This window comes from Medicago sativa, chromosome 2 (assembly GCF_051527215.1).
Source record: "Medicago sativa cultivar Bolivia chromosome 2, Bolivia_mono, whole genome shotgun sequence".
Taxonomy (NCBI): domain Eukaryota; kingdom Viridiplantae; phylum Streptophyta; class Magnoliopsida; order Fabales; family Fabaceae; genus Medicago; species Medicago sativa.
Window position 1 is genome coordinate 3,139,021 of NC_140750.1, and position 15,089 is coordinate 3,154,109.

At 35.0% G+C, this 15,089-nt stretch overlaps 1 protein-coding gene across 2 annotated transcripts; it reads right to left on the reverse strand.

The window, feature by feature from the left end:
• Positions 1-32: 32 nt before the first annotated feature.
• LOC146943645 (uncharacterized) lies at positions 33-13,614 on the reverse strand. Of its 2 annotated transcripts, XM_085741922.1 has the most exons (12): positions 13,296-13,614; positions 12,281-12,336; positions 12,110-12,188; positions 11,453-12,019; positions 10,743-11,357; positions 10,253-10,537; positions 8,920-9,084; positions 8,145-8,250; positions 7,838-8,073; positions 7,514-7,723; positions 476-802; positions 33-369 (listed from the first exon to the last, which is right to left on the reverse strand). In XM_085741922.1, the coding sequence occupies exons 1-12, from the start codon at positions 13,371-13,373 to the stop codon at positions 268-270; spliced, it is 2,826 nt and encodes a 941-aa protein (XP_085598048.1). In that variant the 5' UTR covers positions 13,374-13,614; the 3' UTR covers positions 33-267. The 2 variants fall into 2 exon arrangements, with proteins under 2 accessions (XP_085598048.1, XP_085598049.1); XM_085741923.1 differs by lacking the exons at positions 33-369; positions 476-802 and adding an exon at positions 860-3,882.
• Positions 13,615-15,089: the final 1,475 nt, after the last annotated feature.

Sequence of the window (15,089 nt, forward strand, 5' to 3'; positions counted from 1 at the left end):
CTAAAAGGCTCTTATCATTAGGACAGTGAGAATTAACTTCTAAGATTTTGGAATAGACTTCTATTATATTAAAAATAAACTTCTAAGATATTGGAATATACTTCTATCATATGATCATTGTCGTTACAATAAAAATGGAGTAACATGCAACTATACGACGAGTTAGGAGTGAGTTGATTGCCTAAAACATATGAAAAACAAATGTAAGGTATATGATCACCAATGAAAAGATTAAATTACTTAGTATGAGTGCACAATATGAAACCATTATTGTGTTAATGTTGCACTTTTGGCTTTAACATCTTCAATACCGCCCACCATATAAAATGCTTCTTCAGGAACATCATCATGTTTTCCATCAAGCACTTCCTACAAGTCAAACAACAACAATTAAATAATTCTTTTAATAACTTTTTTTAGATTTTAATTTAAACAATGCATTTGTTCAAGATGTCGAAAGCAACACTTAAAATACCTCAAAAGCGGTCAAAGTCTCTTTTAAAGAAACATACTTTCCAGGCATACCGGTTACATGACTGTCAGCGTGCAATGGTTGTCCTAGTAACAACAGAACTTTTCGCGCACGAGCCATTGAAACTTTGTCTTCTTCAATGAGCGAGCTAATTCCGAATTTGGCAATTATGTTCAAAACATCTTTATAATTTTGAAGAAGAATACGAACCCGCCGAGCAATGTTATAGTGGCCAATGTTATAATGGGTATTGTTATCCTTCTCAGGATCCACAATATAAGGGGACAACATGGCAGAATTTGATTCCAATGGATCAATGATGGGGCTCATCTGTCAATGATTAATACAAAAAACAACAAATCATTTAGCGATGATAAAATATAATGAAAACTGAATATTATATTTCATAGATAAAATAATGTACAACCACTAATGTGCTTATATAGGCTATTCTAACCTAATGGGTCTGACTAATGACTAATGGGCCAATTATAAATTACTAATAATAATAGTAAAACTTCACTATTTACAACACTCCCCCTCAAGCTGGTGAATGAATATCTATCATTCCCAGCATGAAAATAATTCTTTCAAAGTTTTTGTTGTTCAGTCCCGTAGTTAGAAGATCTGCAAATCTGCAAGATTGCCTTGGGAAGAGATATACAGAGTGCAAATTAGACCACTATCTAATTTTTCTTTGATGAAGTGTCGATCAACTTCAATATGTTTGGTTCTATCATGTTGCACTGGATTATGAGTTATGCTAATAGCATATTTATTATCACAATAAAGTCTCATTGGTTCATCACTCTTTATCCTTAAGTCTTCCAGGATGCTTTTCAGCCATAGTAATTAACATATTCCTTGTGTCATTGCCCTGAACTCTGCTTCAGCACTAGATCTGGATACCATACTTCGTTTTTTACTTTTCCAAGTCACAAGATTCCCACCCAGGAAAGTGCAATATCTTGTAGTCGATCTCCTATCCACAATTAACCCTGCATAGTCTGCATCAGTGTATGCTTCAAGTCCCACACTTCCATTCCTTTCGAACAAAATTCCTCTACCTGGGATTCCTTTCAAATATTGCACAATTCAAAGCCGGCTTGTAAAAGCAACATCAGGTCTAGTATGCGATAGGTATATAAGCTTGTCGACTAACCTTTGATACATTTCTTTATCAACTGCAACATCTTATTCTGCATTCTCCAACTTCATATTTGGATCAATTGGTGTGCTTGCAGGCTTGCATGCTGTCTTGCCAGTCTCTTCCAAAAGATCAGTAATGTATTTCTGTTGAGATATGAAAATTCCTTTTAGAGTGAGCCACTTCAATTCCCAAAAAATACTTTAATTTTTCCAAGGTCTTGATCTCAAACTCTTTGGCTAAGTGTTGGCCTAACGGTTTTTGCTCCTCTTCATCATCACCTGTCACTATAATTTCAAACATATACCAGCAACATTGTTACTCCCCCTGTTTCGGTGTGTTTGACAAATAAAGTATGGTCTACTTAGCTTTGTTTGAAGCCCAAACCTACCATAACGTTACTAAATCTACCAAATCATGCACGTGGTGATTGCTTTAGCCCATATAAAGTCTTTTTTAACTTGCACACGATGCTGACAGTAGTATGTTCACCGTATCCAGGGGGCACATTCATGTCGATCTCTTCTTCAAGTTCTCCAATGAAGGAAGGCATTTTTCAATTCAAATTGGTGCAAGTTCCAATTGCAATTAACTGCTAAAGATAATATCACCCTGACAGTAGCAAATGTCTCGGAGTAATCTACTTCACAAGTATGAATCTTTTGGCTACCAATCTTGCCTTGTATCTCTTAATAGAACTATCAGCCTTGTATTTTACAGTGTATGCCCATTTGCACCCTACAGGTTTTTTCCATTTGGTAAAGGAACCAATTCCCAAGTATTGTTCTTATCAAGTGCCTCCATTTCCATGTCCATGGCTTGTTTCTATTTCCTGTCAGACAATGCCTGAGATAAAGAGTAGGTATAATGGTAGTGTTTAGGTTGGTGAGGAAGGCTTTATAGGTAGGTGATAACTGTTCAAAGCTAGATAGAGGGTAGAGTGGCTTATTGGTACAACTTCTAGGATCTTTTCTAAGGGCAACCAGAAGATGTAAGTCTTCAGAACCTATTGGTGGTACTTCTCTGGATTTTCGTTTCTTATTGGCCTGAGAACTCTGGTTCCTTATGTAAAGATGAGTTAGATTCTGGTTCATGTGCATGAGAAAATTCAGAAATTGAATCACAAGAATTTGAAGGGTCAGACATGAGTAGATTCAGGAATGGTCTTTCTTCGTGTAAAAATCCTTATATTTTTCCCATATCTTATATCAGCTTCAACATTTACATGATTTTCAGAATCAACTTCCGTCTCAACATTGTCACCTCCATTTCAACCTCAATTTTTGGTCTGAAAGTAAGGTCAGGAAGTAGAAGAGACTCATCTTCCTTACTTATATTCTCCCCTGAAGATGAGTTTGACCAAAATAACTTTTTTGTTCGTGGAAGGTGACATCTCGAGAAACAAAGTACTTACGAGATGGAGGATGATAACATTTGTAACCCTTTTGAGTGGAGGAATACCCTATAAAGACACACTTAAAAGCTCTAGGATCAAGTTTACTTCTACCATCACTATGGATATGGACAAACAACGATAAAACTTCTATAGGAGTTTTGGAGTCAAGGACACTAGAAGGTAAACGATTTATGGAATAAGATGCATTTTGAAATAACATAGCTAGAGTTTGATCTCCGTAACCCATTTTGATGGGGGTTTTTGACACAAGAAGACTCGTGAATAATACCTTCTTTTTGACTAAAAGAATTAAACTCGTGATTAAAGTAATCTTTGGCATTATCAGACCTGACTCTCTTAATACTTACTCCAAACTGAGTTTTAACCATTGCGAAGAAATGTAGTAACACAGAGGTAACTTCAAACTTTTGTTTTAGTAAATTACACCGAAGTAGCTCGACTACAATCATCAATGAATGTTACAAACCATCGACTACTTGATATATTTGCAACATTTGAGGGACCCCACACATGAGTGTGAATTAAATAAAATGGAGAAGTACTAATTTTATTACTAACAGGAAAAGAGACATGCTTGTGCTTGGCAAGTTCACACACCTCACAACAAAAACTCTCAACATCTAAATTTTTTAAAAGTGAAGGAAATAATTGTTTCATGACTTTAAATGAAGGATGACCAAGACGACAATGGTACAAAAAGACTTTCTCCTTGTTGCTCTTAATTGATTCAGAAAAAAAGGAGTTATTGTTGAAAATGTTAGAGGAGCCAAGGAGATTCTTATTATCAAAATAATAAAGACCATTCCATTCTCTAGCATTTCCAATCGTCCTCCCCGAATCCTTGTCCTGAAAAACACAAGCATTGTTACAAAAAACAATATTACATGATAGGTCGTTTGTGAGTTTCTGTATGGAAATTAGGCTAGTGGACAATTTGTAAATATGAAGGACATTTTGTAGGATTATAGTTGGGCTTATTTGGACATTTCCTTGACCTGCTACAGTTATAAGGGAACCATCTGCGGTGGATATTTTCTTGTTGCTAGAACAAGGTGAATAAGTGGAGAAGTGTGTGGGTAAGGGTGTCATGTGGTCAGTTGCTCGAGAATCTAGTATCCAGTATTGGTTATATGGTTTATCTGAAGCATTGAATCCATCAGAAAATTGAGATTTACCAAGTGGAAGTGGAGAAAGAGATGTACCTAAGTATGCCAGAGACGTACATTTTGGTTTATTCAATTCCTTAAGAAAAGATCTCACCTTTTTTATTTCATCTTGAGTAAAGGGTTGTATCAATCCTCCTTTTGACATATTGACTGATGTCTTACCAAAGAGAAAATAACCAAAGAACAACGGTAGAGAGCTTCCACTATGCTCAGATTGAAAAAAAAAACACAACCACTCCAAAAGTTTTTTTTTAATGAACAGTACCAACACGATGAACAATGCGCGCGGTATTAACAAGACCACGGTGAACGGTGAACGGTGTCCACGGTTATGAACAGTGCCGCGGTGAACAGTATTTTATGAACAGTGTTTCCAGGATCTCAAAGAGTCCGCAATGAAGGCGGAAACTCGCAAGTAAGGCGAAAGAAGAAAATGTAACCGCAAAGACGGCGGCTAAGGTTTATGCGGAAGCAAGGCCCCCAAGATCGGGAGCTCTGATGCCATGTGAAAACTGAATATTATATTTCAGAGATAATATAATGTACAACCACTAATGTATTTATATAGGCTATTCTAACCTAATGGGCCAATTACAAATTACTAATAATAATAGTAAAACTATTCACTATATATATATATATATATATATATATATATATATATATATATATATATAGAGAGAGAGAGAGAGAGAGAGGATGTATATTATGAGAATGACTATCTTATATGAGAATAGTGAGAATAATTATCAACCATTTGATTAAAAGTTAATGGCTGAGATTTAAATGGTCAATTAATATACCACGTGCACTCTATTTTCTCTCACGCGGGCCTCTTATTGTTCTTCTTCTTCCAGATAGCAAACGAAACCCTTTTCACCCAAAGCAAACCCTTCTTCTTCCTTGACCAAATGTTGGACAAAGTAAATTTAACAAAATCAAAATTCATTCAACCAAATAAACAACATGCAAAAACCAACATTTGTTGGCAGTAGCTATTGGAAACAGAGGAACCATCATGCTCACCGTTAACTACAATTCTTTCAACCTCATACCCACCTCTGCAACCCATATTTTTAATGGGGTATTATGTAATTGAATCATCAATTCTAGTTTAGAATGATCACTTTGTCATTAAAGAAATAAAATTTACATATGGGTCTCGTCTTTTAATTTACCCAGATGGAAAGATGGAAATAAATATAAAATCAAATCACAACTAGTATCAAGTCCACTAATTTGATATTGAAAGGTTAGGTTGGGTTAATTTTAAATTTTAAAGATTAGAATGGTTTGGTCTCCAGATCATCAAAAAATGGCGTGATGTTGTTCTTTGGAAAGGAAGAGGAAACGAGTGAAGGTTGGGATAAGGGAAAACAACAACGCGTGAGCTCTTTTATTTAATTTTAAATCTCAGCCGTTAACTTTTAATCAAATGGTTGATAATTATTCTCACCATTCTCATATAAGATAGTCATTCTCATAATATACATCCTCATATATATATATATATATATATATATATATATAGAGGGTGTATCAAATGCGAGGAGTTTTATTGTGAGAGGGTGAGAGCAATAAATAACAGCCATTGGATTAAATTGTACAGTGCAGATTAAAAAGTTCCACACAAAATTAATTACACGGGATTTCTTTCCAACGCCTCTCCTTCCTATTCGGTTCCCCCTTCCTCGTTATCACTCCAAAACATGATTGCTGCTTGATTAATTACACATGCTTAATTACACATGCTTGCTGCATGATTCTTCCCAGAAATTTTGTTAGGTTTCTCGACCAATTTCTTGACATCAATGTTATTTTAAGAGAAATCATGAATGTTGCTGCTCCTCATCTCTTTATTATCACAATTCACAATCACATCTCTTATTTTGATTTCTTAATAGTATTTGATGTTTTAGAGAAGGTGAAGGCCTATGGGCTTTCTATTTCTCAGATTTAAAAATTTGAGTTTGCTGTAATCAACTAAATTAACATTACATATCTCATAAAAAATACAGTTTCATAATCTCTTAAAAAAACAATGTATTGAACAATTGAAAGAAAAAAATGTAAGAAATACTTAACAGAAAGAGCAGGGAAGAAATATACTTAACAGAAGGAGTAGGGAAGAAATATTAACCCAGAAAAGAAGAAGATGAACGGGGAGGGAGATAGACAGAGAGTGGGCGATGGATAATGTAGGAGCTAGCAGTTTTAAGTGTAAAAAGATCTGAACCCTTTATTTTAATCTAATGGCTGTTATTTATTGCTCTCACCCTCTCACAATAAAACTCCTCTCATTTGATACACCCTCTCTCTCTCTCTCTATATATATATATATATATATATATATATATATATATATATATATATATATATATATATATATAGAGAGAGAGAGAGAGAGAGAGAGAGAGAGAGAGAGAGATGCTAGGGTCACCCACTAACACTCTCTTTTAACACACCCAATCATAACTAGCCATGTCATCCACTTTTTTAGTTGATTTTACCTGGTAACCGGATTCATCTTTACCATTTATTTTATTTTATTTTATTTTATTTTTGTAATTAAATCAGATTTTAATTGTTCATCTTCTCTGCATAATCTCTCACAAACCCAGTCTCGTCAGTTTTGTTGCTTTCACCAATTGAAAAGCAGAAAATTGTCTATCAATTATGCTCCCAAAGTTAACCCAACGTCTGATGGTATGCTTATGCAGCAATAACACAAACATGATATATTAGCTTAAAAAAAGATCCAATTTCAATTTTCTTGTCGATCCTCCTCCCAATTTTATTCTTCTTATGTTGTTTAATTTGCTTGCTATATTGAATGTTTATATAGATTTTCAATTACGACACTCCAGAAACAAAACCCAATGGAAACATTTTCTTTTAGATTTGAATAAAACAAAGGTGGGATGGTTAACATAAGGAGACAAAGACTAGGTCAGAAGCAAACAGAAGGAGATGGGTTAGATGGAAAGGGAAGGAGAAGAAGCCATGTAGGTTTTTCTTCCATGGACTCTGTTATTTACTCAAAGCCAGCGTTTGACAACTAAGAGTTTGCAGACAGATTATTAAAAAAAAAAAACTGTCAAAAAAATGTTTTGCAACTTGTACTTCCGGTCACTGGTAAATGACTTAAAATAAGTGGATGATGTGGTTAGTTATGATTGGGGTGTGTTAAAAGAGAGTGTTAGTGGGTGTGACCCTAGCATTTCTCATATATATATATATATATATATATATATATATATATATATATATATATATATATATATTATCCACTTAAATTTGTTAGATCATACCTCAGGATGGAAGGATAACGTGACATCAAAAGAAATGCGATAGGCAGGCGGCGAGTCCACAAAGAAAACGGAAATAACAGAACCACCATTTTCACCTACAGTACTTCGATCTTGAAGAAAGGCCAGATCAGAAGATATCGTGTCTCTAAAATCAACATCATCAATGTGAGAAGGATAAAGACCCAGTGAGTATTCCAATTCTGAGGTTGCCTGCAATATTAGGAGCGCAAACATTATAGCCATTATAGCTATGTTTTTTTGAAGAAGCCATTATAGCTATGTTAAGGATCAAGGAGTAAAATTATAATTGAAATAAGTCCAAACCTGGAAGAGGTGGAACAAATTGTCAATAAAAAGAAATATATCTTTTTTTTGGGCATCTCTAAAATGTTCAGCCATAGTAAGGCCAGCAAACACACTACGTATACGAGCACCCACAGGCTCGCTCGTTTGGGCGTACACGAGAGCACATTTTTTTATTAAACCTTTCTCAGTCATTTCTTTATGTATGTTCCTCCATTTGACTTCCTCTCCGATTCCGGTAAACACTGATAAACCACCTAAGAAGTAGAATATTCAGCATCTAAATTACATAAAAAAATAACATAATAACAAAAATAATGAGCCTTACTTGTGTTGTTTATTAGTTCCATCATTAACAACGCTTTCCTTTCATTGGGAGGACCCTCCAATCCAACACTCCCACCTTTTTGTATAGGTGTGAGCAAATCAATCACCTAGTTTTTAAAATTTACGAAAAATGCAATGTTAGCACTCTAAAGGAGCATACAACCTGATTCAAACAATATAATCAGTATCTCAGTTTGTCTATTAAAAATTGTCCTTTCAAAATACACCCCTTGCCTCTGTCATAAACTCATATTTATAAAAGGGCAGCCCGGTGCATTGAAGCTTCCGCATTCACAGGGACCATTTTGGTGTATTGTACGCAACATTACTTTGTTTTTTACACAAGAGGCTGTTTTCAGGAGTTGAACCCATGACCTTTCAATCACGTGACAACAACTTTACCGTCTTGGCGCAACTGTTGTCCTACTACATAACTGCTACATAAAGCAGATAATAATAATTAAACAAAGGCCAGATATTAGCTATGTATATATCTTAATAGGATGCTTAATGTGTCTAACAGCAACAAGGTCAGATAATATGTATGTTGAGAGCTTACAACCAAGATGAAGCAGATACGAAAAATTAAACAAAGGCTGCATATTAGCATGATGTCTATATCTTAATAGGATGCTTGATGTATCTAACAACAACAAGGCCAGATATTATGTATGTTATGAGCTTACTACCAAGATACAAGCTTCAAACAAATTGTATCTATATGCAGTTTTAAATCATAATTATTCACAAATAAGCTGATATCAAAGGACAAATACCTTAATCCCTGTGACAAGCATTTCTCCTACTCTTGCCTGGTCTAGAAAAGGATTCACTACTTTGTGCATGGGTAAAAACAGACTGGTTTCGATCTTTCCCATATCGTCGATGGGTTCTCCAACCGCATTCATAACACGCCCAAGAGTCCCTTCTCCTACAGGAACCTGTAAGGAAATAATTAATTAGCTAAAAGGCAATTTAAAACAGTATTTTTGCAAACAGAAATATACTGAAATTGAAAGTACTGATTTTGTGTATCTAATGTATACATGAAGAAAATAATTATTTTTACTTGACAGATCAATAAAAATAAATCCAACATATATATTAGAAGAAATGGTCAAGGTTCAGACCAAAACAACACTTGCATACACCTTTGGCTATAATTTAAGATATACAAACAAGCTTGTATGTAAGCAAACCCATTCAAGGCAATATCATCCGTAAGGAATAGGAACTAGGAGTCAAAACTGGTTGTCCTACATTCTTCAATAGTAGAAATGGGTCCAAATTTCTTAATAAAATCTTGTCAAGGTTTGCACCGTTAAAGGTTGAATGTGAAAAACGAGGTTTAAAGATATTATAGGCTAAAATATGGTTTTAGTCCCTGCAAATATGCCTCGTTTTGGTTTTAGTCCCTGTAAAAAAAAAATTTGCTCCCTGCAAGATTTTTTTGTTTTTTAAAATAGTCCCTGACCCTATTATTGTGATGATTTGCATATGTGCACATGATGACTGAACCCATTTTGTAGTTTTTGGTCCCTGCAAAATATTTTGTTTTTAAAAAGGTCCCTGCAAAATTTTTTGTTTTTGAAAATAGTCCCTAGAGGGATTATTTTCAAAAACAAAAAATTTTGCAAGGACCAAAAACAAATTTTTTTTTTACAGGGACTAAAACCAAAACGAGGCATATTTGCAGGGACTAAAACCATATTTTAGCCTCAAAATAATAATGTGTGTGGTAACACAAATATTAATCAATAGCCTGTGCTTAGCTTATTTTGATTCTTAAGCCATACAAGTATCAACCACAATTTATATAAGGTCATTTGTTAAAGGATTGGATAGTCTGTGTCATCCCTATGCTCGTCGCCTAATGGGTTTGTATCCACATTTTTTCTGATTTCCAAGACCTGTTACTTTCTCAAGTAACACAAATCCCCATAAACCATAAAGAAATTAAATAACAAGTTACAACCTTTGGGTTGAACTTCTCATCATGACACGGTGTCAAACTCAAACCCACACAAAACTACAGAATTTTTATTTCTATCATAAAAGGGATTTATGTTTGCACTAATATTAAGAAGTGAGTTTGATCAAGTTAATTACCATAATGGAGCGGCGGCTGTTGTGGACAAGGGACCCTTTTGTTATGTCATGTGTTGGAGACATGGTGAGCGTTCTCATAACACCATCACCAAGGTGTTGCGCCACCTCTAATTGTGTGGAATGTCCACACACATCAAGAGCCGTTAATACGAGAGGTAAATTGGTGTTAAACTTCACATCAACGAATGACTCAGCCACCCGGCAAACATGCCCATATGAAGTCCAATAGTCAAGCAAACTTGACATATTGTGACCTGCATATGCAGGATTCGTGCTGCCTGTCAGCTGCAAATACAACATCAAAAGTAAGAAAATGTGTATGTATGTTTGTATAATAATGTAGTCAACAAGAAACCTCAACAGCAGTTTTTGATAAACATAAATGTACGGTCTGAATGCCCAGTTACTTTGTAAAGACAGAATACACTTCCTAAGATTGTCAACTTAGAGGCAATTGTTATTTACCAATCAGCAGGGATTGAAGGATTACCTGACTCGTTTTTGTAGGAATAGTAGTGATGTGGTTGATTAACTTTGTAACGATACCACCCCAAGTTTCAATACCCAGAACTAGTGGTGTAACATCCAAGAGTAAGAGGTCCTTCACATCTCCACATAGGATACCACCCTGGAGTACTGCTCCCATTGCAACTGCCTCATCAGGATTTACTCCTTTACAATGAGACTTGCCAAAAATTGCCGTAACCACCTCCTGAACTTTCGGCACACGAGTCATTCTGCCAAAAAGAAGAACTTCGTCAATGTCCATGGTAGAAATTTTTGCATCCTCCAAACAGCTCTGACATGGAGCCTTAACTCTTTCGATCAAGTTATTTACTAGAGCCTCAAATCTGGATCTAGTTACTGTGATGTTCAGATGCTTTGATGCATCAGCAGTGATGAAAGGCAATTTAATCTCGGTCTGAGATGTTGAAGACAATTCTATTTTAGCTTTCTCAGCAGCTTCTCGAAGCCTTTGCAAGGCAAGCTTATCCTTTGAAAGGTCAATACTCTCAGATCTCTTAAACTCATTCACCAGAAAATCCACTAAAGTGCTATCAAAATCATCTCCTCCCAAGAAAGTGTTACCGTTTGTCGCTTTTACCTTGACATGAAAAACGTTATCAGTTCAAACAACTCTCTCATACTATTCATTAAGACAGGTTAAGAAAGGAGAACAGAATAAATAAATTAGCGTACCTCAAAAACACCATTAGAAATTTCTAAAATGGAAACATCAAATGTTCCACCGCCAAGGTCAAAAACAGCGAAGAGACCTTCCTTGTTGTTCATCCAATATGAAAGTGCAGCAGCAATGGGCTCATTGATGATTCTAAGCACCTCAAGACCTGCAATTCTACCAGCATCTTTTGTTGCATGCCTTTGAGCATCATTGAAGTGAGCTGGAACAGTAATAACAGCCTTAGAAACTGTCTTTCCAAGATAAGCTTCTGCAGTTTCCTTCATTTTGGTGAGAATGAAGGCACCAATCTGGCTAGGGGAATACTGCTGACCATTAGCTTCAACCCATGCATCTCCATTTGGAGCCTTAACAATCTTGAAAGGTACCATTTTCATCTCTTTTTGAGTTTGACCATCGTCAAAGCACCTACCAATCAGACGCTTGACACCAGAGAGAGTGTTTGTTGGGTTAGTTACAGCCTGACGCAAGGCTGGTGTGCCTACAAGCAGCTCCCCTTTATGGGAGAAGGCAACCACAGATGGTGTAGTTCGTGCACCTTCAGAATTCTCAATGACTTTTGGATTCTGAAACGACATAAATCAAGTCAGCACAAATCCCATCAATGGAAGATGGAAACACATACAAGATAAGTCTTCTAAACAATAAACTTTTACCTTTCCTTCCATAACAGAAACACACGAGTTAGTGGTACCCAAATCAATACCAATGACATCATTTCCAACAGGCCTTGAACTGCATAACAAAAAGAGATTATGAGTAATTTGATACAAGATTGAAAACACGTCTAATCTAAGAATTATTACAAATAAAACAACAGACATTACCTGAATGGCCGACACAAACTTGACCAATTATGACCTAAATATGCATTGCATGTCAGCTGCAATACAACATCAAAGTAAGAAAAAGTTTTCTTTTGACAATAATCAACATGTCATCGGATCAAACAACTTTTCTGCATATTTCATTATGACCATAAATGTGAAAAACATAGTCTGTAGATTAAGCTAAAAACAAAATTCTATATATGCAGTATGCACGCAAAAGGCAATGGTGAGCTAGAAACCCTTCGATTGTGAAATTACTAAGTAAAGACTGCTTACACTTCCCAAGATTGTCAGCTTGGAAACAATTGTTTTCTAACAATCATAAGTGGATTTAAGTTAAACCTTAAAAGTGTGTGTGTAATGTAATCAACAAGAAACCTCAACAGTAATTTCTAATAAACATAAATGAATGGTTTGAATGTCCAATTACTTTGTAAAGACTGAATACACTTCCTAATTACTTTGCAAACTTGGATACAATTATTATTTAACAATCATCACTGGATTAACATAAACCATGAATCTGTGTGTATGTGTATGTGTGTGTAATGTAGTCAACAAGAAACCACAACAGCAGTTTTGGATAACCATAAATGTATGGTTTGAATGTCCAGTTACTTCGTAAAAGACTTGACGGCTTATTTTCATAAGTTCTACAAAATAGTTTATTAAAACACCTTACAGCATGTACAAAAATAATTTAACTTCATTTTATCCTTTTATATAAAAAATAGCTTACGTAAACATATGCATAAGCGCTTGTGACCATAAGCACTTGTGTTGTAAGCTGCAAATAAGTTGTTTATCTAAACAGGCTTAGAGTCAATTTGCACAAAAAAAAAACATCAATACGAGTGCAAAAGGCAATTCTAATTCGATAGGTGAGCTAGAAAATAAAAGTAATAACATTGAACAACAACAAGGCAGAAAATAAAGCTAAAATGGAACAAACTAAAGCTGAAAATCAAGTTAAAGTGAAGCAACCACTAGAGAGGAGTTTAAGAAATGTTACCCTACGAAAGGCAGAGAAGTAAGAATAAGCAACATCACGGTTGCGGAGAGAGCGTAGCAAGGCAGTTGTGGCAGCCATAGCGAGAAGAAGATGAGTGTATTGATCGGAAACGAAAACGAAAGAAGAGAGAAGAGAGAAAGGGGTTTTTGGTTATATACAGATGAAATTCTTCTTCTTAGTTCTTACCCAATGAAACACCGTCAGCGAAAGAATGTTCTGAATCCTTCACAAAACAGTGTCGTCATTTTATTTTATGGATCCTTCATCTCAGAGAGAACATGAGATGAAAATGGAGTTAGTGAGTGAGTGAGTGAGTGAGAGAAACAATAGAGAAAAGGGTTTTCTATAAATGTGGGTTTTGTCTGGGTTTTTGCTTATTTCTTCTTCTTGCAAGAATAATAATAATAATAATAATAATAATAATAATAATATTTCATTTAAAATTCTAATTTCACTTTTCCTTTATTTTATTTTTATTTTTTTGTTAATATTTCATTCTTTTTTTTTTTTAAGGAATATTTCATTCTTTTTTAATTTATCGATCAAATAACATAATGTAATATTTTTAATTACTCCTACAAATTTTTATGACCGTTATTTTTATTTATCAAAAAAACGGAAAAACGTGTACATTGATAACTATAGAGAATTTGGGTATTGCTGTTAATCCTGCTGACAAATTGCAATCATAGTATATATATATACAAACATTTACTCCCTCCGGTTTCAAATGTAAGCAACTTTTCACTTTTTAAATTTATTTAATAAATGATTTATCTGGTCTATATTATAGACTACATACATCATTTATTAAATGAACTTAAAAAATGAAAAGTTGCTTACATTTGATACCAGAATGAGTAATTATAAAGATAAATTAAAGTTGACGTTCTTGACTTATTCTAAGCTATAACTATGGCATAATGACACAATGAATCGAAGTAAATATTTGTAATCTGATGCAATAAACTACTGATGTGGAAATTGATGGGTTGACTTTGAAATTGATGCATCTAAAAACATATGTAAATTAATGTTTAACACGCCCCCGCAAGGTTGGAGTGCTTTTACAAACTCCAATCTTGTTCCTAGATAATGATTTCAGCTTTTGAGAAAGTTAATTAATCATTAGTGCTAACGTGTTGAATTTTGAGTTTTCCTTGTTGGACCAAATCACTGACAAAATGAATGTCAATAGAGACGTGTTTCATGCAAGTCTGATATACCGGATTTTGAGCCATTAGAGGATTGCTTGATTTAGGAAGTAGGGAGTATGACTTGACATTTCCAAGCAAGGTGGTAGAGAGTATGTAGAGAGTGAGATCATCATCAGAGAGGGTCTTGTCAATGAAAGCAAGTTCATCAACAAGGCTTTTGCCTGAGAAGAGATAGTTAGTGATAGATTTGTCGCCTTTGGTGCAACGCTGAATTTGATTTTTGATGGACATTATTACATGGGAACTAAAGGCGTTCGCATGTTGGGCTTCAATTGCAACCCACAATGTTCCAGCAATGTCATAGGAGGCAAAGGATAGACTATCTGCTTCGGTGACGATGAGTTGATTAATGGTGAACCGGTTTGTATACTCTGGATTTGGGCTTGACACAACAACAGTAACAATGGTGGGAATTTGAGATTTCGTAGTTCCATCAATGTGGCCCATGATTTGAATGACAGAAAGAATAATGGTGACTTGACATTTCCAAGCACGGTGGTTGGTTCGAGACAGCTTAAAAGTGATGGTAGCATGCACAAGGAGAGATTGTTTGGATGGGGTTGTGTTGATTGCCATG